This window comes from Scyliorhinus torazame, chromosome 14 (genome assembly GCF_047496885.1).
Source record: "Scyliorhinus torazame isolate Kashiwa2021f chromosome 14, sScyTor2.1, whole genome shotgun sequence".
Classification (NCBI taxonomy): domain Eukaryota; kingdom Metazoa; phylum Chordata; class Chondrichthyes; order Carcharhiniformes; family Scyliorhinidae; genus Scyliorhinus; species Scyliorhinus torazame.
The window spans coordinates 49,187,596-49,213,715 of NC_092720.1; the positions used below are offsets into that span (position 1 = coordinate 49,187,596).

The following is a 26,120-nucleotide window of genomic DNA, read 5'->3' on the forward strand; positions in this document are numbered from 1 at the left end:
CAAAATCTCGTAATTGTATGTGGAGAGCTCGATCCTCCACCTCAAGACCTTATTATTTTTGATCTTACCCCGCCGTGTGTTGTTAAACATGAAGGCAACCGACCGTTGGTCAGTGAGGAGAGTGAATCTACTGCCGGACAGGTAATGCCTCCAATGCCACACAGCTTCAACGATAGCTTGGGCCTCCTTTTCGACAGAGGAATGCCGAATTTCGGAGGCATGGAGGGTGCGGGAAAAGAATGCCATGGGTCTGCCTGCCTGGTTGAGGGTGGCGGCCAGAGCGACGTCTGATGCATCGCTCTCAACTTGGAAGGGGAGCGTTGATGCACGATCAATAACTCCCGAAGCGAGATTGTAGGACAATTGAAGGTTTTATTGAACTAGATGTTTTCCCCAGCAACGCAGGTACAGAATGCAGCAGCTAGAGGAACACAGACTCTTATACTCCGCCTTACTGGGCGGAACCAGCAGGCAGGCTTCACCATTGATCTTACAGTATCAGGTACCCCCAACCAAATGATCTTACAGCATCAGGTACCTCCAACCTAGGTACCGTAATGCCCCTAATACTGACTACCACAAGCGTCTCGTCGACCGCGTGCATCGCAGCCTTGGCGATGTCGGCTTTGATACGGTTGAATGCCTGGTGAGTCTCTGCCGTCAGTGGAAAAACTGTGGAGCGGATGAGTGGGCGGGCCTTGTCAGCATAGTTAGGGACCCACTGGGCGTAGTACGAGAAGAACCCCAGGCATTGTTTGAGGGCCTTGGGCCAGTGGGAAAGGGGGAGTTCCATGAGGGGGCGCATGTGATCGGGGTCGGGCCCTAGAACTCCGTTCTGAACCACATAGCCGAGGATGGCTAATCGGATCGTGCTGAACACGCATTTCTCCTTGTTGTAGGTTAGGTTGAGGAGTATGGCGGTGTGGAGGAATTTGGAAAGGTTAACGCTGTGGTCCTGCTGGTCATGGCCGCAGATGGTGACGTTATCCAGGTACGGGAAAGTGGCCCGCAGTCCGTACCGGTCAACCATTCGGTCTATCTCCCGTTGAAAGACCAAGACCCCGTTAGTGACGCCGAAGGGAACCCTCCGGAAGTGGTAAATGCAGCCGTCCGCTTCAAACGCGGTGTACTGGCGGTCCGCCTTGTGAATGGTGAGCTGGTGGTAGGCAGATTTCGGTCCACTGTCGAGAAGACCTGGTACTGTGCAATCTGATTGACCATATCAGATATGCGTGGGAGGGGGTACGCGTCGAGCTGCGTGTACTGATTGATGGTTTGACTGTAGTCAACGACCATCCTGTTTTTCTCCGCCAGTTTTCACCACTACCACCTGGGCTTTCCAGGTGCTGTTGCTGGCCTCGATAATACCTTCCCACAACAGTCGCTGGACCTCAGACCTGATGAAGGTCTTGTCCTGGGCGCTGTACCGTCTGCTCCTGGTGGCGACGGATTTGCAATCTGGGGTGAGGTTCGCAAACAGGGAAGGTGGGTCTACCTTAAGGGTCATGAGGCCACATACAGTAAGGGGTGGTAGGGGCCCGCCAAATTTCAGGGTTAGGCTCTGGAGGTTGCACTGGATACTGTTGAGGGAGATGGCTCACCAGGGAAAGGCAGCGGTAGCCAAGTTCATGGCACCGTGGCTGGCTCTGCTGCGCAGGAGGGCAGGAAAAAGAATGGTAGAGCTAAAGTGATAGGGGATTCAATTGTAAGGGGAGTAGACAGGCATTTCTGCAGACGAAAACGAGACTCCAGGAAGATATGTTGCCTCCCGGGTGCAAGGGTCCTGGATGTCTCAGAGCGGCTGCAGGGCATTTTGAATGGGGAGGGTGAACAGCCAGCTGTTATGGTGCATATAGGCACCAACAATATAGGTAAAAAACGGGATGAGATCCTACATGCTGAATTTAAGAAGTTAGGAGCTAAACTAAAAAGTAGGACTTCAAATGTAGTAATCTCGGGATTGCTACCAGTGCCATGTGCTCGTCAGAGTAGGAATGACAGGATAGGCAGGATAAATGCAAGGCTTGAGAAATGGTGCAGGAGAGAGGGATTCAGATTTTTGGGACATTGGGACCAGTTCTGGGAGAGGTGGGACTATTACAAATTGGACGATCTACACCTGGGCAGGACTGGAACCAATGTCCTCGAGGGGTTGCTTGCTAGTGCTGTTGGGGAGGATTTAAACTAATGTGGCAAAGGGATGGGAACCAATGCAGGTAGTTGGAGGGTAGTAAAGAGAGGATAAAAACAAAAGTCAGTAAGGAGGAAAATGGAAGGCAGAGAAACAGATTGAACTGCATGTATTTCAATGCAAGAGGCCCAACTGGCAAGGCAGATGAACTCAGGGCATGCGTAGGTACATGGGACTGGGATTTTATAGCTATTACTGAAACATGGCTAAGGGAGTGGCAGGACTGGCAGCTCAATGTTCCAGGGTACAGGCGCTGTAGGAAAGATAGACAAGGAGATAGGAGAGGAGGGGGAGTTGTATTTTTGATTAGTGGTAGTATCACAGCAGTACAGAGAGAGGATATATCCATGAGTTTGCCATTGAGTCCATATGGGTAGAACTACAAAATGAGAAGGGTGAGATCACTTTGATAGGACTGTACTATAGGCCCTCAAATAGTCAGTGGGATATTGAGGAGCAAATGTGTCAAAAGATTACAAATAGCTGCCGGACAAATAGGGTGGTAATAGTTGAGGGCTTTAACTTTCCCAACATTAACTGGGACAGCCAGAGCACTAGGGATTTGGATGGAGAGAAATTTGTCGAGTATATTCAGGAAGAATTCCTCATTCAATATGTGAATGGCCGGACTAGAGAGGTGTAAGGTTTTCGGGCAATTCGGCCCTTTTTGGACTGCCCAGGAATAAAACCCAGAGACTGTAAACTGGACACTTTTCAGCCAAAGGAACGTAACCAAATTTCCCAGCAGGCTTGGTCCGCTGAGCTGAGTAGGGGCATAGGTATTTACAACCCCCCCCCCCCCCCCCCCCCCGGAGCTACAAGGAAGAAGGAGCCAGACAACTAGATAAGATTAAAACAGAGACAAAGGGGCACGGGAATACACAGGGGGCCTGCTTGCAAGCAGGACAATGGGATGGTCATAGACCCATGCAGATGTAAATGACTTTGCCTCCACCAGAGCAGAATCCAATCAACACCCCATCAACATAGCAGCGATCTCCGGAGCAGATGGAAGACTTTGAAAATCTTCACAAGGGAGCTCAACCTCGTTATCTCAAAAAGCAGACTGGAGGCGGACCTAGGGGAGGTACTCCCATCTTGACAGGTCTGACCGGCTCAAAGGGGGCAGGACCAGCGGGAACTTTAAACCTTATGGATTCAATGCAAAAGGGGCTGGCCGAACACAGGAAAAAGCCAGGTAAAACGGATATAAAAGGGGCTGTGTTTCGATTGAGGGTCTGGGCTTGACCTCTCCACCTTCGACTTGACCTCTCGCAGCCTGTGACCGTAAGTACCCTGCAGCAGCTTGCGAAACTCCCTTGACCTTGATAGTGGTTGAGGCTTTGGGGAAGGGGGCTTGATTTGTGTTTTGTGCCGTTGCTAAAATTGTGTAACAATAAGATTTTACGTTGTGTCCGTTATAGTACTTCCTGAATAGACTTAGTTTGTGTTAAAGTTTAAGATTTTATTATAATTTCTTCTGTTTGATGATTTTGACCTGGGTTTTGCAATAAACCTCGATTTGCTGATAATTGGAGTTGTTTCAATTCTTCAATCTCTCACCAGCGATCTCTGACCAAGTCATTGTTAAGATATTCCTCACCTTAATTCCGGGGTCGAGAATCTAGGGTCATCTTGAACGATTCGAACCCGTTCAGTCAGGACAGGCTGCTGGTTAGGTAATAAACAGCAGTGTCCTATTCTCTCTCTTGGGAAAGCTACTCCAGCGAAGTAGGAACCGGGTGGGTGTTGCACCACCGGCAAGAGAGAGAATCACCTGGGCATTGGTGGGGGTCTGGATATCTGTGTGATATAAGCCTCAGGCTTCCGGTTAGGGATAAACGGCAGGCTTGATTCAGTGCTCTCTTCCGTGGAGGTGTCCCACTGCGGCATCCCCTGGCCTCTGAAGTTTCAGTGCCAGCTGGAGAGAGACACACACAGATACTCAAACCCCAGATATCGGCCCAGTAGTGGAGTAGCAGAGATGGAACCCTCTACAGAGGAGACAAAACTTGACCTCCTCTTGGGGAATAAGTGAGGGAAGTGTTAGTGAGGGATCACTTTGGGACCAGTGACATAATTCCATTAGTTTTAAGATAGCTATGAAGAATGATAGTTCTGGCCCAAAAGTTAAAATTCTAACTGGGGCAAGGCCAATTTCGAGGGTATTTGGCGGGAACTTTGAAAAGTTGATTGGGGGTACCTATTTGCAGGCAAGGGGACAGCTGGTAAGTGGGAGACATTCAAAAAGGTGTTAACTAGCGTTCAACGTGAGCATATTCCCCTTAGAGTGAAGGGTAAGGCTCGTAGAAGTAAGGATCCCTGGATGACTCGGGAGATTGAGGCCATGGTCAAAAGGAAGAAGGAGGTATATGACATGCATAGGCAGCTGGGATCAAGTGGATCACTTGAAGAGTATAGGGCTTGTCGGAATAGAGTTAAGAGAGAAATCAGGAGGGCAAAAAGGGGACATGAGATCGTCTTGGCAGATAAGGCAAAGGGAAATCCAAAGAGCTTTTACAGATACATAAAGGGTAAAAGGGTGACTAGGGAGAGGGTAAGGTCCCTTAAGGATAAACAAGGTCATCTATGTGCAGATTCACAAGGGATGGGAGAGCTCCTAAATCAATATTTTTCATCAGTATTTACTGTTGAGAAAGGCACGAATGTTAGGGAAATTGGGGAAATAAAAAGTGATGTCTCGAGGAGTGTACAGATTACAGAGAAGGAGGTGCTGGAGGTATTTAAGAGCACCAAGATAAATAAATCCCCGGGACTTGATGTTATGTATCCCATGACATTATGGGAGGCTAGCAAGAAAATTACCGGCCCCCTAGCTGAGATATTTGAATCACCAGCAGCTACAGGAGAGGTGCCTGAGGATTGGAGGGTAGCAAATATTGTGCCCTTGATTAAGAAGGACTCTAGGGATAAGCCTGGGAACTACAGACCGGTTAGCCTTACTTCTGTAGGGGTAAATTATTAGGTATTCTGAGGGACAGGATCTACCGGCATTTAGACAGGCAAGGGCTAATTAGGGAAAGTTTGCATGGCTTTGTAAGGGGAAAGTCATGTCTCACAAATTTGATTGAGTTTTTGAAGGGATAACCAAGAAGGTAGGTGAGGGCAGTGTAGTCGACGTTGTCGACATGGACTTTCAAGGCCTTTGACAAGGTATCGGTTGTTGCAAAAGGTTAAATCTCACGGAATCCAGGATGAGGTGCACCTCACGGATCGGTGCTGGGTCCACTATTATTTATTATATATATTAATGATTTGGATGAGAATGTAGGAGGCATGGTTAGTAAGTTTGCAGATGACACCAAGATTGATGACATAGTGGCTAGTGAAGAAGGTTATATAAGATTGCAAAAGGATCTTGACCAATTGGGTCAGTGGGCCGATGAATGGCAGATGGAGTTTAATTTGGATAAATGTGAGGTGATGCATTTTGGTAGATCAAGTCAGGGAAGGACCTACTCAGTTAATGGTGGGACTTGAGTAGAATTACAGAACAAAGAGATCTAGGGATATAGATTCATAGCTCTTTGAAGGTGGAGTTGCAGGTGGACAGGGTGGTGAAGAATGTATTTAGCACGCTAGGTTTCATTGGTCAGAATATTGAATACAGGAGTTAGGACGTCTTGTTGAAGTTGTACAAGACATTGGTAAGACAACACATGGAATACTGCGTTCAGTTCTGGTCACCCTATTATAGGAAGGATATTGTTAAACTAGAAAGAGTGCAGAAGAGATATATGAGGATGTTACCAGAACTTGATGGTCTGAGCTAGAAGGAGAGGCTGGATAAGCTGGGGTTTTATTCCCTGCAGCATAAAAGGCTTAGGGGTGATCTTATAGAGGTCTATAAAATAATGAGGGGCATAGATAAGGTCGAAAGTCAACATCTTTTCCCAAAGGTAGAGGAGTCTAAAACTAGAGGGCATAGGTTTAAGGTGAGAGGGGAGACATACAAAAGGGACCAGAAGGAAAATGTGTTCACCCAGAGGCTGGTGAGCATCTCGAATGAGCTGCCAGAGGCAGTGGTAGAGACAGGTACAATTTTGTCCTTTAAAAAACAGTAAGACAGTTACATGGGCAGGGTGGGTAGAGAGGGATATGGGCCAAATGCAGACAAGTGGAATCAGCTTAGTAATAGAAACTGGGCAGCATGGACAAAGGGCCGAAGGGCCTGTTTCCATGCTGTAAACATCTATGACTCTATAACAATATACATTAATGATCTGGAAGAAGGAACTGAAGGCACTGTTGCTAAATTTGCAGATGTTACAAGATCTGTCGAGGGGCAGGTGGTATTGAGAAAGCAAAGGGGCTGCAGAGGGACTTGGACAGGCTAGGACAGTGGGCAAAGAAGTGGCAGGAATACAATGTGGAAAAGTGTGAGGTTATGCACTTTGGTTGGAGGAATGGAGCATAGACTTGGGAGTCCTTGTTCACGATTCCCTTAAGGTTAAGTCGGCAGTTAGGAAGGCAAATGCAATGTTCGCATTCATGTCGAGAGGACCAGAATACAAGACCATGGATGTACTTCTGAGGTTGTATAAGGCTCTGGTCAGACCCTATTTGGAGTATTGTGAGCAGTTTTGGGCCCCGTATCTAAAGAAGGATGTACTGGCCTTGGAAAGGGTCCAGAGCAGGTTCACAAGAATGATCCCTGGAATGAAGAGCTTGTCGTATGTGGAACGGTTGAGGACTCTGGGCCTGTACTCATGAGAGTTTAGAAGGATGAGGGGGGATCTTATTGAAACTTAAAGGATACTGCGATGCCTGGATAGAGTGGGTGTGGAGAAGATGTCCCCACTGTTCGGAAAAACTAGAACCAGTGGACACAATCTCAGATTAAAGGAATAATCCTTTAAAACGGAGATGAGGAATTTCTTTAGCCAGAGGGTGATGAATCTGTGGAACTCTTGCCGCAGAAGGCTGTGGAGGCCAAATCACTCAGTATCTTTAAGACAGGGATCGATAGGTTCTTGATTAATAAGGGGATCGCGGGTTATGGGGAGAAAGCAGACGAATGGGGATGAGAAAAATATCAGCCATGATAGAATGGTGGAGAAGATTCGATGGGCATGTGATCTAATTCTGCTCCTATGACTTATGGCCTTCTGATGCCTTACTGGCCGAATCTATTTATACAAAGTTAACATTGTTAAAGACTCCTGATTCATTCTGGGGGGAACTCGTATGCTGCAAGAACCATGGGTAGTTAATCATCCCTGCCCCGTAAGACCCATGCGGGTTATGACACCGCACGTCCTAGCTGGGAACCTAATTATGTCACCAGGGAGGGGAAAATTTGGAAAGGCGATATCACGGGCGAGAGTCGGGTATCCCAACTCTCGCGATACGTTGTGCCCAGATCGCTGGTCTCGCTGACAGCTAACAAGGACTTAAAATCATCCCCTAGTTAACTGCCAGTCGATATCCAAATGAGAAAGACTTGATGGGAGTTGCAGTATGAGGATCCGGTACATTAAGGGTTAACCTTGGACTACAGGTGCATTTTGGTCAGAAAAATGGGAAGGCAACTTTTTAATCTAAATGGGGAGAAACTTTGGTGCTCTGCTGCAGAGGGATCTGGGGGTCCTCGTTCATGAGTCTCACAAAACTAGCATGCAAGTACAGAAGATAATGAAGAAAGTGAATGGAATATTGACAGCTAAAGGAATAGAGTATAAAGGGAAGGAAGTGTTGTTGCAACTATACAAGGCATTGGTGAGAACGCACCTGGAGTATTGTGCACAACCTTTGTCCCTATATTTGAGGAAAGATGTAGTGGCATTGGAGGCAGTTCAGAGGAGGTTCACTCGGTTGATTCCAGATATGAGAGGTTTGTCGTATGAAGAGAGATTAAGCAGCTTAGGCTGATACTCTAGAGTTTAGAAGAATGAGGGGAAATCAAACTGAGGTACACAAGATAATAAAAGGTATGGATAAAGTAGACGTGGAGCTGACGCTTCTCCTTCTGAGATATTCTAGAACAAGAGGTTATAGTCTTTGGATAAGAGGTAGCAAATATAAAATTGTGGCGGAGAAACTACTTCTCCCAAATGGTGTGAATCTGTGGAATTCGCTACCCCAGAGTGCAGTGGATACTTGGACAGTGAGTAAAATTAAGGAGGAGGAATTAGACAGATGTTTAATTGGTAATGGGTTGAAGGGTTATGGAGAAGGGGCAGGACAGTGGGGGTAAAGGCCAAGATGAGATTGGCCATGATCGAATGGTAGAGCAGATTTGATGGGTCAACCCTATATCTTATGAACTTACCGACTGGTTCTATAAGAAAACACCTGACTTGGAACCTAGGTCAGCAGTATAGAACTAGTTAGCAACAGGTAAGGATATGCATGGAGTCTTCTCCATGCCTATACCTTTATTGTAAATATACACGCAGTTCAGTAATGTTAACAAATACCTCTTGGTAACTTCTGCAAGATGATTTAATGTGTAGGGATTCTATGATTAAAATAGCCTCCTTCATGCTGTATTTAAAAATAGTTTACACTGTTGCTTCACAGCTCCAGGGACCCTGGTTCAATTCCAGCCTTGGGTGACTGTGTGGAATTTGTACATTCTCCCCGTGTTTGCGTGGGCTTCCTCCGGGTGCTCCGGTTTCCTCCCACAGTCTAAAGAAGTGCAGGTTAGGTGCACTGGCCATGTTATATTGCCCCTTAGTGTGAAAAGGTAAGATGAGGCTACAGGATTATGAAGAAAGGGCAGGGAAGTGGGCCTGGGTGCTATTTCAGAGGGTTGGCACAGACTTGATGGGCCAAATTGCCGCCTTCCGCACTGTAGGGATTTTATGATTATTCTATGATGATGTCTAAGTTTTCCATATATGGGTCGCAACAACCCAGCAAAACAATACCTTGAATGAGATACATGAATGAGATTTGATATTTCCGATACCTGTATTTGGTGAATTTCCAGCTGTAGTTGAAGTTCTCATGTAACGAGATGTCAATAATTGAGTACTGTTCTGCTTAGTTGTTGGTGATGATGTAGATAATGGTGGTATCGAGGCCTGTGGTGTAGTTGTTGATGGTTCAGAGGACGTTATTTCTGCTATTGGTGTAGTAATTTTTGTGACAGCTTGAACAAACCAGAGAATCAGTGTTTGAGACTTTAATTATAGCATTATTCGTTGTACTACCTTTTCTGATTCAATCGAAGCTTCAAACTTGAGAACAATTCTACATATCATATCGGTGTTCACCAGTAATGTCCTTAATATAATGCTGCCATACATGCTTCCAAAATATCCTCAGAAATATGTACTCCTTCAAAGTCCTCGGTGCTCTCTCCCTCCACCACACATAACAGATCAACCGACTTCAGGTGACGGTGATGTGCTAAGTTCAGTTGTCTCTCCTCCCAACCAGAACCAAAAAAGACACACTTTTAGAAGAATTTGACCCCAAAAACCAACAGAAAACAACCCTAACGGAGGAAAAGAAGCAAAGGAGGAGAAGATGCCAGCGAATGGAAGGTCGAGCGGACGCCGAGAGGGCAGAAGTGGCGGAAAGGGCCACATGTAACGGGCAGAGGAGATGGTGGACCCACGAGGCGAGGGAGGAGGCCCCGGCTGCCCAAGAGCAGGGGAGACTGGCAACCCGAGCACTGGCACCAGCACCAGCCTCACCCTCCCAGGCAGGATAGGGATGGAGGACCTTCCAAGAGAAGGAACCGGCTGCCATGAAGGAGGCGATTAAAATCGAGATCCAGGTTCCGGTGAAGGTGGTGGTAATGGAGATGATGGGCTCCCTACAATGTATGATCGACGGTCTAGGAAAGAAAGTAGAGGCGTAAGAGAAGACGATCCAAGACCTCGAGAGAGCCTCGGCGGACCAGAGCGACAGTATTGTCGCTCTGGAGGCAGAGGTGAAAAGGTTGGTGGTGACCTCGGGGAGCTTGAAGGGAAAGGTCACCGGTGAGGGGTGGGGAAAATCGGGAAACTTGATGTCGCCGGCTAGAGCCGCATATTCCAACTCTTGCCGATATTTTGTGTCCACATTACCACTCTTGCTGATGGCTAACTCGGGCACAAAAGCGCCGCAGGTAACTATTGTCAGTCTCTATCCAAGGAGAAAGACTGGGAAAGTGGTGTCGATACATTAAGGGTTAACCTTGGACTACCCACTAGTGCTGTAAAGAACCACTTGACTGGAACCTAGGTCAGAAGTACAGAACAAGTCAGCAACATGTAAGGACATGCATTGAGTCTTCTCCATAACTGTACCCTGTATTGTAAAGATATACACCGTTCAGTAATATCAATAAAGACTTCTTAGTAATTCCTGCAAGGTGGTTTAATGATGTCTAAGTAGTACACACCATGGGTAACAACAAGCCAACAAAACAATACCTTGCAGGAGTTGCATTACTTTTTTTTTACTAAAAATTTTATTGAGGTATTTCTTTGGCATTGTAACAACACCAAGACAAACAATGTACATAAAAATATTAACATATTAACATAGTGCAAATACCACCTCCCTCTCCCACAGGTCTCACCATTACTTAACCCCCCAATCTACGCTAGCCTAACGCCCCCCCCCCCCCCCTGCCCTTCTGCTGCTGATTAATTCTCTGCGAAGAAGTCGACGAATGGTTGCCACCTCCGGGCGAACCCTAACAGTGACCCTCTCATGGCGAACTTAATTTTCTCCAGGCAGAGGAAGCCAGCCATGTCCGATAGCCAGGTCTCCGATTTCGGGGGCTTCGAGTCCCTCCATGATAGTAATATCCACCTCCGGGCTATCAGGGAAGCAAAGGCCAGAACATCTGCCTCTTTCTCCTCCTGGATTCCCGGATCCTGCGACATCCTGAAAATCGCCACCTCTGGACTCATTGCCATCCTTGTATGTAATACCTTGGACATGGCGTCCGCAAACCCCTGCCAAAATCCCCTCAGCTTTGGACATGCCCAGAACATGGACATGGTTCGATGGCCCACCGCACCCCCCCCCTGCACATTTCGCATACCTGTCCTCCATCCCAAAGAATCTGCTCATCCGGGCCGCTGTCATATGAGCCCGGTGAACAACCTTAAATTGGATCAGGCTGAGCCTGGCACATGTTGCGGTCACGTTGACCCTACTCAACGTGTCCGCCCAGAGGCCCTCCTCTATCTCTCCCCCCAGCTCCTCCTCCCACTTTTGTTTCAGCCCCTCGGTCTGCCTCTCCTCCGATCCCATAAGCTCTTTATATATGTCCGAAACGCTCCCCTCTCCTATCCATCCTCTAGAAACCACCCTATCCTGAATCCCCCTTAGCGGCAGGAGTGGGAAGGTTGGTACCTGCCTCCGCAGAAAGTCCCACACTTGCAGAAATCAAAATTCATTCCCCCCCGCCAGTGTAAACTTCTCCTCCAGAGCCCTCATGCTCAGAAAGCTCCCTTCTATAAACAAGTCCCCCATCCTCTCAAAACCCGCTCTCCGCCAAGTTCAGAACCTGGGAGTTGCATTACTTTAAACACCATAAGAAAGAGAGATATGGATAAAAAATGTTGTTTAGAACTACCTGTTCTTGTTGAATTGACAACTGTTGTTGAAGTTATCATAATGCAAGGTGAAAATGATTGAGTGATGTTCTGCGTAGTTGTTGGTGATGATGTAGATAATGATGGTGAAAAAGCCTGTGGTGTAGTTGCTGATGGTTCAGAGGAAGTTATTTCTGTTGTTGTTATAGTTGACATCACTGATTGAACAAATGAGCGAATCGGTGTTGGACACTTTAATTAATGCATTATGCATTGTGTTACCTTTTCTGATTCAGTAGAAGCTTCCAACTTGAGAGCAATTCTGCACACCATGTTGGTTGTTCAACATTAATGTCCTTAATCCAATGCTGCCATACACGTTTACCTAATACCCATATAAGTATACACATCTTTAAGTCCTGGGTGCTCTCACCCCCCACCATACATAACAGGAACACCCAAATTGGGCTCACAAGCGGTTCTGCCCCAACACTGCCCCCAGTACAGGTTGGCACAGGCTGGCACTGCCAGAATGTCCCTCTCTCCCTGAGGGCAATACGGATATTGGCACCCCAGTGGATCCCTTTGACTGTTTCCTGTCCTTTCAGAGCTGCTGTTTCAATATTCCATCATGGGATCATATGACGGTGGGGCCCTTCAATAGTATTAAAATGTAGTGAGATATATGTAAATGAAGATCCCGCCTTTTATAAGGGGAACATAAGAGTTTGCAGTGACTTGATGGAAAGCAGACATTTATTTTACAATTATTATTATGTACACATCCAGTAGTTCCCTTCTGGGTCATCTCTGGTGGGTATCTTACTGGCCTTCTTTACTTACACAAAGCGAACATTGTTAAAGATCCCCCACTTCCTTATCGGGAGAGCTCGTATGCTGCCAAATCCACGGCATAGTTAAACTTCAACACCGCCCTTCCTGGGTGGGAACCTAATTATGAGACCAATGAAGGGAGGAGAAAATCGAGAAACACGATGTCGCCAGCGAGAATCGTGTATCTCAACTCTTGCGATATTTTGTGCCGTATTGCCGGTCTCGTTGACGGCTAACGCAGTTGCAAATCGCCTTCCAGTTAACTATTATCAGTCTCCATCCAAGGGAGAAAGGCTAGAAAGATAGTGCAGTATAAGGATCCGGTACATTACGGGTTAACCTTGGACTAACTACCCGCTGGTACTGTAAACTAGTTAGCAACATATAAGGTCATGCCGTGGAGACTTCTCCATAACTGTACCCACTATTGTAAATATATACAACCACCCAACAAAACAATACCTTGTAGGACTTGCATTACGTTGAACACCATTAGAAAGAGAGACATGGATAAGAATTGTTGTTTAGGACTATCTGTTCCTGTTGAATTGGCAGCTGTTGTTAAAGTTATCATATTCCGAGGTGTCAATGATTGAGTGATGTTCTGCGTAGTTGTTGGTGATGATGTAGATAATGATGGTGCAAAGGCCTGTGGTGTAGTTGCTGATGGTTCAGAGTAACTTATTTCTGCTGTTGTAATATTTGACATCACTGATTGAACAATCCAGAGAATCAGTGTTTGACACAATGCATTATGCATTGTGCACACTTTGTTGATTCGGCACAAGCTTTAAACTTGAGAACAATTCTACATAGCATATTGGTGGTTCAACAATAATGTTCTCAAACTAATGCTGCCATACACGCTTACTTAATATCCACTTAAATATACACTCCTGCAAATTCCTCGGTGTTCTCTCCCCCTACCACACATAACGGGTACCACCAAATTGGGTTCACAAGTGGGCCTGCCCCGACACTGCCCCCAGCACAGGATGGCACAGGCTGGCACTGCCAAAATGTCCCTCTCTCCCTGGGGGCATCTCAGTGGATCCCCTAAACATGTTTCCCGTCCTTTCAGAGCAGCTGTTTCAATATTCCGTCAGGGGGATGATGTGACGGTGAGGCCCTTTAATCGTATTAAAATTTAGTGAGATGTATTTAAATGAAGTTCCCGTCTTTTGTCAGGGGAACGAAGAGTCCACAGTGCCTTGATCGAAAACAAACATTTTTTTTATTTTACAATTACTATTATATACACCTCCAGTAGTTCCCTTCTGGGTCTTCTCTAGTGGGTACCTTACTGGCCGACTCTATTTACACAAGCGAACATTGTTAAAGACCCCCACTTCCTTATCGGGGGAGTTCGTATGCTGCAAAATCCATGGTGTAGTTAATCATCCCTACCCCTTATGACCCATGCGGGCTACAACACCGTCCATTCTGGGTAGGGGATCAGTGTTGGACATTTTAATTAGTGCATTATGTGTTGTGCTCCCTTTTCTGATTCGATCGAAGCTTCAAACGTGAGAACGATTCTACATATCATACTGGTGTTTGAACAATAATGTCCTCAATCCAATGCTGCCGTACATTCTTACAAAACATCCACTTAAATATACACTCCTTCAGTGGAAACTGAATTATGTCACCGGTGAGGGGTGGGGAAAATCGGGAAACGTGATATCGCCGGCGAGAATCGCGTGTCCCAACTCCCGTGATGTTTTGTGCCCACATTACCGGTCTTGCTGACGGCTATCTCAAGCGCAAAATCAGGTCCACTGTGGAGAACACCCGGTACTGTGCAATCTGATTGACCATATCAGATATGCGTGGGAGGGGGTACGCGTCGAGCTGCGTGTACCGATTGATGGTCTGACTGTAGTCAATGACAATCCTGTATTTCTCCCCAGTCTTTTCTACTACCACTTGGGCTCTCCAGGGGCTGTTGCTGGCCTCGATGTGCCTTCCCGCAGAAGCCGCTGGACCTCCGACCTGATGAAGGTCCTGTCCTGGGCACTGTACCGTCTGCTCCTGGTGGTGACGGGTTTGCAATCCGGGGTGAGATTTGGAAACAGGGAAGGTGGGTCGACCTTAAGGGTCATGAGGCCGCATACGGTGAGGGGTGGTAGGGGTCCGCCGAATTCTAGAGTTAGACTTTGGAGGTTGCACTGGAAGTCCAGGCCGAGTAACAGGGCAGCGCCCTGGACGGTGAGGGTGGCGATGCAGTACCCCCGGATTTCCACGGAATGGGATCCGGAGGCCAGGGATATTCTCTGGGTAACGGGCTGTACTGCGAGGGAGCAGCGCCTTACCGTAGCGGAGTGGGTGAAGCTTTCCGTGCTCCCGGAGTCAAGAAGGCAAGATGTCTTGTGCCCATCGACTTTCGCCGTCGTCGACGCGGTTGCGAGGTTGTGCGGCCCGGACTGGTCGAGCGTGATCGAGGCGAGCTGCGGCTGGTGCTGGTAGGCCCGGGCTGGTCGGTGGCAGTGGCAGGCGATGAACGGCCAGATGAAGTGCCCGACGAGCAGGAGTCTTGAGGCGCTGTACAAAATGGCGCCGAAGATGGCGGCGCCTACGGAGCACACATGGCGGGCGGCGTTAAAGATGGCGGCACCCACGGGCCGCACGTGGTCTGCTGGGAGGAAGATGCCGGCACCCATGCATCGCATATGAGGGGTGCAGGAACACTGGGCCTAGATACAACAGCGATCGACCGGGCCTGGCACACAGCAACAAAATGTCCCTTCTTCCCGCAGTTCTTGCAGATTGCACTCTGCGCCTGGCAGCGATGCCGGGGGTGCTTTGCTTGCCCGCAGAAATAGCATTTGGGCCCCCCAGGGTTGGCTGGCTGCCGTGCAGGCTTGGGGTTGGCTTGGGGCGGCCGCTGGTGGGGCCCACGATGTCCATGAGGGCGCCGTGCGGCCGTGAGCGTACCACTGTACGTTACGGGAGGCTACCGTTAACGAGTTCGCGAGTTACCTGGTCGCCGCAAGGTCGAGCTTCTAATAGGCGCTGGCGGATGTACGCCGACCCCATGCCCGTAACAAAAGCGTCCCTGATTAAGAGTTCTGTATGTTCAGCGGCCGAAACTGCCGGGGAGTTTCACTAATGACTCACCGGGGAGTTGCTTACTCGCGGACAGGAGGTGCTTGGTGTAGAGTTTGTTGATCGGCCGGATATAGTGTCCTTTCAGAAGCTCCATAGCATCAGAGTAAGTGGGCGCATCCCGGATAAGGGGAAAAATCTCGGAGCTCCAGGATCTGGAGCTTCTGTGCACCCGAGGGTTGTTCTGCCGCTGATCCGAGGTAGCTTTTGAAGCAAGCTAGCCAGTGGTCGAAAGCCGACGTGGCATTGGCTGCTTGCGGGTGTAGCTGTAGGCAATCTGGCTTGATGCGTAGTTCCATCACTGTAAAATCTCTGCTTAATAAATTGATGCACTATCAATTATGACGAGACGAGAGTAGAGAGTAATCGAGGCTTTATTAAGCAGAGATGTGTGGCCTCCTGCAGCTGCTGCCAGAATGGGAGCAGCTCGGTGTGCACACACATTTATACTCCACCTACTGGGCGGAGCCAGCAGGCAGAGATCTACCCCCGTACCTGTAGTCCAGGAGCCTTACCGTATTACCTCTAATAACAACTATTATACAATCAGTGGTGACTACCACACCCTGTAAGACCCGTGTGGGTTGTGACATCCCTTCCCCACCAAAGTCCAATGAATCCTCTGAAGACCGCGGACGAAGGAGGGCGCCAGACCCTTTGGTGTCTGGCTGGGCATCATGCCCCCGATGTACTGGATTGGGTGGCATGCATCTTGAAGGCGAACACTGCTTCCGACACGAATGCCCCAGTGGCTGTGATTCCAGAGACAGTGGACCCGAGTGTTCCCCACAGAGACATTCTACATTTCCAAGTCCGAGTTGACGACCTCAGGCAGTCTGTAGATGCGGTTGTAGAAGAGTTCTCTGAGGACGGGGTCCGGCTGTGGCCTGATCAGGCAGTAGATGTGGTTTTAGGAGTTCCAGATGAGGACATTTCCGAAGAAGCGGTCACCTGGACCTAATGTGGTCCAGGTGCTTTCGCATAATATGACACTGGGCTTGCACCTAGTAAGAGACCATCCCTGTCGGGCACAGGATAATGCCAGGGATCCACTTGGCGCTGTCGGCAAAGATCCGAACAAACGACGAGTAACCTGGTACAAAGTGGCAGGAAAGTTGACGCCGAGTGGGGCAACATCCTTGCTGCTCTTGGTTGTGGTGCACTTTCGCACTTATGTCTAGAAAAAACGTACTAAGGTGGGTCCGAAGTTTCCAGCCCATCTTTTCAATGTTGAGCCATGGTCTCAATGGCAGCATCGAGACCAGGCCACCATACGTAACAGCGTGCCAGCATTTTCATCTTGGCCATGCCTGTCCTTTGTCTGAGACGACTAAATGCGTAACCCACAGCAGGATACCGTCCTCTACACTGAGCTCAGACTGCTTGGGAGGAAAATAACCCTTAACATTCCTGGGAGCTGCTTGTGACATTATAGGCAATGTACAGATGACAAAGGATGAATGTAATGATGTAGATAACCTCTAGTTGAAGCTAGTTAAAGACGTATATAAAACAGTGACTCACAGATCTCTGGGGGAGAGCTGGAGAGCAGTGATAGAGAGTGCAGTACAGTATTAGAGTGTTGAGACTCGTGTAGTTGAGTATAGAATATAGATTAACTTATTGTATATTTTAGGGGTAACTGGCCAAACCTAATTTAAGTCGTGTAAATAAATGGTAGCTTTGTTTATGAACTTAGCTTTTGTGGTCTTTGTGAACACGACAACATTCATCCTGACAATAAGAATCACGAAGAACACTACATGGTACCAGGCGTGTGTTCCCACAAAAAGCATTGAGTAGAAAGTTAGCAGAGAGCCTAGAAAGAAATGAAGAACAATCAAGCCACTACAAAGTTCTCGAAGACAGCACCAAGTTCCGGATTGAGAAAATGTAAGATCTGAAAAAGCCAGAACACTTCAGGACGACCGGTAAACTCAGTCTAAACTTCGAAAACTCCAAACAGCAATTTGAAGTTTTTTGATCTGCCTCCATGTTGGAATCAGCTCCTGATCACAGAAAAATTGTGCTTCTCCTCAATTTGGCTGGACCACAAGCATTAGAATTGTTTAATTAATTTGAATTTGCAGGCGGAGAGGGTAAAAAAAAGTTTGAACAGGTCGTGAAGAAATTTGATGCGCATTGCAAAGTGCAAGTCAATGAGACATACGAACTATACATGCTCAAGAAAAGGCTACAGCTTAATGAAGAATCGGTAGATTAATTTTTTACGGATTTAAGGCTAAGAACGCAAGCCTGTAATTTTTCCTCCGTTCTGGATTCAATGTTGCGCAATCAAATAGTATTTGGCATTTTTTAAAAAAAAATTCTCCTCCTTTTTCACATTTTCTCCCACATTTACATCCATCAACAATAAACAATAATCAGGAAGATATGTCAGCCCCCATAATAACAACAATCCCATCTACCCACCAACCCCCAAACCTCAACCCGCATGTTTACATAAACAAATGACAAAAAGGAATCAGGGATTACCCGTAGTCACCCTTAATCTTACACAGCTCCCCCCCCCCCCCCCCCCCCCCCCCCCCACCCACCCACCCACCCACCTCAGGTCTCCAGCTCCTCCCGTCCACTGCCTCTTGTAAAACTCCTCCTCCCAACCTCGGTTCCTTCTCCCCAACTTTCCACCCCGGCTAGACCACTTGGACCCTGTTCTGACAGGCTCCGATGACCGCAGCCCCTCCCCCCACCTCACTCCTGTTCACTGGCCGGCTTAAACCGGCCAGCGTGGAGGCCCCCGCCCGGGTCCCTTTCCCACTTGCCCGGCCCTAGGAAAGCCCAAAGATCCCCTTTTAGCACACAAACCCCGTGTATCCACCTACACCCCAAAGAACCCTCATTTCGAGTGAAAGCCCCGTCCCTTCCCTTGTCCAAATATATACCACATTGGCTCCTTTAGTCTCTACACCCGTGCGCAGTGATACAAAAAAGAAGAAAATACAGACATCAGGTTACATCGGCACATGGCCATTCCTCAATTTGTCAGTTCTGCCACAGTCCTTCTGCTTTCACAAACTCCTCCGCTGCTTCCGTCGTTCCAAAATAAAAGTCCCTGAGCTTGTAAGTCACCCTCAGGTTCGCTGGATATAAAATGCCGCACCGCACCTTGCTAATGTACAGTGCCCTCTTCACCCAGTTGAAGGCAGCCCGCCTCCTTGCCAGCTCCACCGTAAAGTCCTGGTATACACGTATACCAGCTCCAGCCCACTACACCACCCGCTTCTGCTTGGCCCAGCTCAGGACCTTCTCCTTCACACTGTACCTACGGAAGCACAGAGTCACTGCCCTTGGCGGCTCACTCGCCTTTGGTACAGGCCTCCACGACCGATGAGCCCGATCCAGTTCATATCGGGAGGGATCCTCCCCCTCCCCCAATAGTTTTGCCAGCATCGCGGCAAAATACTCAGTTGGCTTTGGTCCTTCAACTCCTTCCGGCAGCCCCACAATCCTCAAATTCTGTCGCCTGGATCTGTTTTCCAGGTCATCCATTTTTCCTCGCAGATCATTGTTAGTGTCCATCACCTTCCGCATCTCCTTCCCCATCGAGGCAAGTTGATCACCGTGCTGCAATAACGTCTCCTCCACTTCCTTCAGCGCCTCCCCTTGCTCTCGCACCTCCGCCACCGCCCTCGCCACCTCCGTCCTCACCGGGGAAACCGCCTCCTCCACCAGCACACTCAAAACCTCCCTCATTTCCTTCCTCACCGTCTCCATGCATTTCGCAATCTGCGCCAACTGCTTTTCAAATTCCGCAGCCATCACCTTAGTTATTTCTTCAGCCGTAAGCAGTGCGGCCTTCCCTGGTGCTCCAGCCTCCATTTGCCTTGGTGACCCCGCGGTGACCTTTCCACTCCCCGGCGGACCTTCAGCTGTTTTTTTTTTGGCCGTTTTCTTGCTCACCCTCGACATTTTTCTTTGTTTTTTTTTCCTCCTGTGTCTTCACTGTGCCTGCGCCATGCCTTCTCCCTGCTTCTGCCGCCTCCGTGGACCCTGGGACCGGGCTTAAAGCCCCGAAAATGCCGTTCCCGAACGGGAGCCCTTCATTGTGCAGCCACCTCCCGCCCGCCATCACCGGAAGTCGTATTTGGCATTTTTGATGAGAAATTGCGAGAAAGGTTGTTAAAAAGATGAATCCTGTCTTTAGAAGAAGCCATAAATCTGTGAAAATCCAGCGAGCAATCAACTAAAGAGTATGCCGAGTTCAGGGCTAAGCAAAAAAGCTCGAATTCGGGCAACGTGGCCGACGCCATTAGTGCTGTGGCGCAGTTCAGAAAGCAGCGCGCCACTGATGGTGGCCATTTTGAAAGTGACGTCACAAATGTGATGATGTGCACACGCTGCTGCAATGGCTACTTTAGAAAAAATTTCCAGCAAAAGGGAAAAAATGCTTGCGATGTAACAAGTTCAATCATTTTGCCACACAATGCCGTTTCACTTCAGCAATACCGGCAAACAACGCTAAAAAATCGTTTTAAATAAATAAGAAGGTACAGAACATACAAAGTAGAGGACAGAATGAAAAATGTTTAAATGTACATGATGATTCCTGAAACTTTCATACAGGATGACTTAATTGTAGAAGTGGTAAACAGAGTTGATACACTGGATACAAATGAAAAAGAAATTTGTCCAATTTCCAACTTAATAAAAGATTGGACAATGACATTAAATGTAAATGGCACCATAGAACATAGAACATTACAGCGCAGTACAGGCCCTTCGGCCCTCGATGTTGCGCCGACCTGTGAAACCACTCTAAAGCCCATCTACACTATTCCCTTATCGTCCATATGTCTATCCAATGACCATTTGAATGCCCTTAATGTTGGTGAGTCCACTACTGTTGCAGGCAGGGCATTCCACGCCCTTACTACTCTCTGAGTAAAGAACCTACCTCTGACATCTGTCCTAAATCTATCTCCCCTCAACTTAAAGCTATGTCCCCTCATGCTAGACATCACCATCCGAGGAAAAAGGCTCTCACTGTCCACCCTATCCAATCCTCTGATCATCTTGTATGCCTCAATTAAGTCACCTCTTAACCTTCTTCTCTCTAATGAAAACAGCCTCAAATCCCTCAGCCTTTCCTCATAAGATCTTCCCTCCATACCAGGCAACATTCTGGTAAATCTCCTCTGCACCCTTTCCAATGCTTCCACATCCTTCCTATAATGCAGCGACCAGAATTACACGCAATACTCCAAACGCGGTCGCACCAGAGTTTTGTACAGCTGCAACATGACCTCATGGCTCCGAAACTCAATCCCTCTACCAATAAAAGCTAACACACCTTACGCCTTCTTAACAACCCTCTCAACCTGGGTGGCAACTTTCAGGGATCTATGTACATGGACACTGAGATCTCTCTGCTCATCCACACTGCCAAGAATCTTACCATTAGCCCAGTACTCTGTCTTCCTGTTATTCCTTCCAAAATGAATCACCTCACACTTTTCTGCATTAAACTCCATTTGCCACCTCTCAGCCCAGCGCTGCAGCTTATCTATGTCCCTCTGTAACTTGTAACATCCTTCCGCACTGTCCACAACTCAACCGACTTTAGTGTCATCTGCAAACTTACTCACCCATCTTTCTACGCCCTCCTCCAGATCATTTATAAAAATGACAAACAGCAGTGGCCCCAAAACAGAACCTTGTCGTACACCACTAGTAACTGGACTCCAGTCTGAACATTTCCCATCAACCACCACACTTTGTCTTCTTCGAGCTAGCCAATTTCTGATTCAAACTGCTAAATCACCCTGAATCCCATGCCTCCGTATTTTCTGCAGTAGCCTACCATGGGGAACCTTATCAAATGCTTTACTGAAATCTATATGCACCACATCAACTGCTTTACCCTCATCCACCTGTTTGGTCACCTTCTCAAAGAACTCAATAAGGTTTGTGAGGCACGACGTACCTTTCACAAAACCGTGTTGACTATCTCTAATCAAATTATTCCTTTCCAGATGATTATACATCCATCCTATCTCTTACCATCCTTTCCAAGATTTTGCCCACAACAGAAGTAAGGCTCACTGGTCTATAGTTACCGGGGTTGTCTCTACTCCCCTTCTTGAACAAGGGGACAACATTTGCTATCCTCCAGTCTTCTGGCACTATTCCTGTAGACAAAGATGACTTAAAGATCAAAGTCAAAGGCTCAGCAATCTCCTCCCTAGCTTCCCAGAGAATCCTAGCAGAGGCATACAACTTCCAACAACCTCCAGTCCATTATATCCTCAATCTAATGGAAAAGCTATAAAAGACTTTGGCATAATAAAGCAACTCTTCAGGAAGGCGTATGATGCCAAGAAGGACTTGTCACTAGCGCTCTTAAGTTATAGAGCAACTCCGTTATCGTCAGGATTGTCGCCTGCCTAAATGCTCATGGGTAGGAATCTTCGAACAACATTGCCTGCAATTACCATTCCTAACAAGGGTGAACATTTCATGCATCAACGCATCAGGCAGAAGCAATGCAAGCAGCAAGCTTACTACAACAGGCAAACAAAACCTGCTACCGCCACTCAAAGAAGGTGATATTGTAAGGATAAAAAATCTAAATGGTGGCTGGTCAGAAGCAGCTAAAGTCTTAAATGAAGTTGCACCAAGTTGTAGTTAGGGGCTGGTTTAGCACAGTGGGCTAAACAGCTGGCTTGTAATGCAGAACAAGGCAGAAGCACGGGTTCAATTCCCGTACCAGCCTCCCCAGGTGCCGGAATGTGGCGACTAGGGGCTTTTCATAGTAACTTTATTGAAGCCTACTTGTGACAATAAGCGATTATTATTACCAAGATCACATGTAGTGCAAACTGAAGCTGGAACACTGTTTCGAAGAAATAGGTGAGCTTTACGAAAAGTTAAAAGTTCGATGAAATTTCCAGAACCGAATTTAACAAAACCAGAAACCTTGTTTAGAACATAGACCGACCTGCAGCGTTATTAACAACTACACAAACTGTACAGATGACAGAAAACTCTGATGGCACGACGAGTGTACTAAGAAGATCGACAAAAACGTGAAGATCACCAAATAGACGGAATTTGTAAAATATATTAAGGACTGGAACTCTAAAGAAACTGAAATTATGATATGTACAATACCTTCAAAGCATGTGATGTATGAACATAGTATCCATTATATATGTAAAAAAAAAAATCTTAGAAAGAATTTAGGGCAATCGTTTTTCTCAAAGAAAGGGAGATGTGACATTATAGGAAATATACAGATGACAAAGGGTTAATGTAATGATGTAGCTAACCATTAGTTGGAGCGAGTTACAAAAATATATAAAGTAGTGACTCGCAGATCTCTGGGAGAGAGCTGGAGAGGAGAGCTAGAGAGAGCAGTGATAGAGAGTGCAGTACATTTAGATAAAGTGTTGAAAATAATGTAGTTGAGTGTGGATTATAGATTAGCTTATTGTTTACTTTAGGAGTAAGTGGTCGAACTTAATTTAAGTAGTGTAAATAAATGTTAACTTTGCTTATGAATTTAGCTTATGTGGTCTTTGTGAACACTATAACATTCATCCTGAGAACAAGAATCACAAAGAACACCACACTGTTGATGCTGTTCACTGTATAAGGCCATGTGCCAAACTTTTGATAGGATCAGATTCGTCTGGGTCCACTCACAGATCTGTGACTCCATGACAGGCAAAGAGTCTATGAAATTCAGAGTTGCGACTACCTCAACCATCATGAGGGTCAATAAGGGACCAAACGACAAAGGTAACTGGCTCAGTGCATCGGCATTCGCAATTTGGGTCCTCAGCCTATGTTCAAAAGAATTTTGATAGGCAACGAGTAACAGGACCCAGTGCTGGATTCGCCTGGAAGCAATGGGCAGAATTGCCTTATCCTCCTTGAAAATGCCGAGGAAGGGATCCATAATTGTAGTGAAGTAGTGGCCGTAGACATATTTATGGTTTCACAGCAAAAACCATCGCCTGGCCTCCCTTCTCGATCTGCATGTACTTCCTTTCCACTGCAACCAGTATATGGGAGGCAAAGACGATTGGCCGTTCCCTTCCATTTTTTATCCAGTGGGACAGGATTGCCCTGATACCAGAGGGGGAAGTGTGACATGTGATGGGAAAGGCTTTGACAGGATCGGAATGGGTCAGTGTGGTAGTCACCACCAACTGTATATTAGATGTAGTACAGTAAGGCTCCTGTACTAGAGATACATCGGTAAATCCCTGCCTGCTGGCTCCGCCCAGTAGGCGGCGTATAAATGTGTGTGCACACCGGAGCTGCTCCCGTTCTGGTAGCAGCTACAGGAGGCTCAATAAAGCCTTGATTATTCTGTACCGAAACTGCTGGGGAACAGATCTAGTCTATTAAAGCCTTCAGTTATGTTACAACCTCGTCTTTGAGTTTAATTGCTCGTGCATCAGTGAGTTAACAGGAAACACAGAGGAGGTATAAATAGGCCATTTTCTGGTTGGCAGGATGTGATGAGTGGTGCGCAACACAGATCAATGCTGGGCCTCAAGTCTTTACAATTTATATAAATGATTTGGATGAAGGGGCTAAAGATTTGATTGCTAAATTTGCTGATGGCAAAAGATAGGTAGGACAGTAAGTTGTGAAGAAGACATAATAAGGCGGCAAAGGGATATAGATAGGTTAGGTGAGGAGGCAAATATCTGGTAAATTGAGTATAATGTGGGGGAAAGTGAAATTGTCCATTTTAGCAGAATAATAAAAAAACATATTTTCCAAAAGGTGAGAGATTGCGGAGCTCTGAGATGCAGAGGGTTCTGTGTGTTCTAGTGCATGAATCACTAAAGGCTAGCATGCAGGTAAATGTTAGTACAGCAACTAATTAGGAATTGGGTTTTCCCAAATGTGGCTGCATAACCTGCATGCAGTAATTATTTGCAGGATTTAGCTTCTTGGGTTGTATAATATTGAATGTTGTTTGGGAACAAAGGAGCATCTTAGAGTTTCAGGGAACGTGGTAGTTGAATCAAGAGGTAATTTCCTGTAATGCTATGTGTGCATTGCCATTAGTGTACTTACGTGTTGTACGTATTATAGTCATTCTTGGACTGCGTTTTTTTCTTTTAGGTTAATACATTTTCTTTATTAATTGTTCACACAATGACAGGATTACTCCTCCCTGGTTCACATACTTTTCCACACAGTAATTGAAAATATACATCATAAAGAACTAGTGTTCTAAGTTATCCTTCCGGGTTTTGGGATACTCTCGCATTTAACATCAGCGGGGTTCATAATAAAAGTGATTTTATTGCACAGCTCTTTGTTTCTTGGTTCGGCATCTATGAAAATACTTCAATGTGTTTGGCTGCTTGGATGGTCTGATGCCATTGCTCCAGCTCCATGTTTGGAATTCCCCAGTAAAGAACGCTGCAATTAGTCACAATAGTGGAATTTCAGCGTTTCCCCTCCCACATCAATGCTGGAAACCACATTAAAAATGCTACTTGTTCGGTCAGGTTTAACTAGGTTTTCTTAAAAAAGGTGATGTCAGTTTTGTTTGCAGAGAGGATGGAATATAAAGTCGGGTTGACTTACTACAACTATACAGGACAATGGTGAGACTGGACCGAGAATACTGTGTGCAGTTTTGATCACTTATGCAAGGACATACTTACATTAGAAGCAGTTCAAAGAATCACAATTATAGAGAAATATAAATTCTCACCAGAAAGATTGATAGATTTCTCAACAGGGTTAACTTTATTGACGTAGGCATGGACCCTTGCTTTGCTACAGATCAGAAACTCTGGGCCATTATGAAATCTGCATAGTTTTTATTTACCAGACATAGAGTGCATGTTCTCTACCTGTGAGATACAATGTAATTATTGCGTACTGAAGTTTAACCAACTAAAATCACAGTTTACCAAAAAGTGCACTATTATAAAAAGAACCCAACTCTAATTTACCTAACGCCCAGGGAAAATCATCCCTTGATGTTTACTGTCCATAAACAATGACAGGCAATAAAGATATCAGATTTGCTTACTTGTATTCTGCCCATAAATTGAGTCACAGATAACTAGTAAAAGAAAGGGATATGTCCATGTTGCTGCTCTCCCCATGTTGCTGTGTGCTTCCTTGTAGCCTTGTATGCAATGTTATTGATGTTATAGCAGCCTGCACTAACTTGCTGAAAGCAAATAACTTGGCAGCAATCAGCGGCCAGCCTTCAGTGTGGATGAACATTCCTCCCACTTCTTTTTTCCCAGTTGGGATTTTTTTTCTGGTAGTTGTTTCCGGGTTTATTTAACTTCTCACATTTCAGAGGCGATCATAGTAAATTATGGATAGATTTCTAAGGTTGATGCATCAGTATTTACAATGAAAGTTTAGACGAGTTATGGGATAATAGAAATAGGGGATTAGAAACAATTGAATGCACAACCTTCTGTTTCAGTTGAATAAATACAATTGCTTGAAAAAAACGTAAACTA

The 26,120-nt window shown here is 46.5% G+C and overlaps 1 protein-coding gene across 9 annotated transcripts in view; it reads right to left on the bottom strand.

The window, feature by feature from the left end:
* Positions 1 to 25,793, bottom strand: part of LOC140389710 (uncharacterized) — an 83,642-nt gene extending 57,849 nt beyond the window's left edge. For all 9 annotated transcript variants that reach the window (XM_072474137.1, XM_072474135.1, XM_072474139.1 and 6 more), the window contains exons 1-2: positions 25,673 to 25,793; positions 9,126 to 9,308 (exon numbers count right to left, since the gene is read on the bottom strand). In XM_072474137.1, coding sequence (XP_072330238.1) covers positions 9,126 to 9,308; positions 25,673 to 25,748 — 259 coding nt within the window. In that variant the 5' untranslated portion in view covers positions 25,749 to 25,793. The remainder of the gene's footprint in view (positions 1 to 9,125; positions 9,309 to 25,672) is intronic.
* Positions 25,794 to 26,120: the final 327 nt, after the last annotated feature.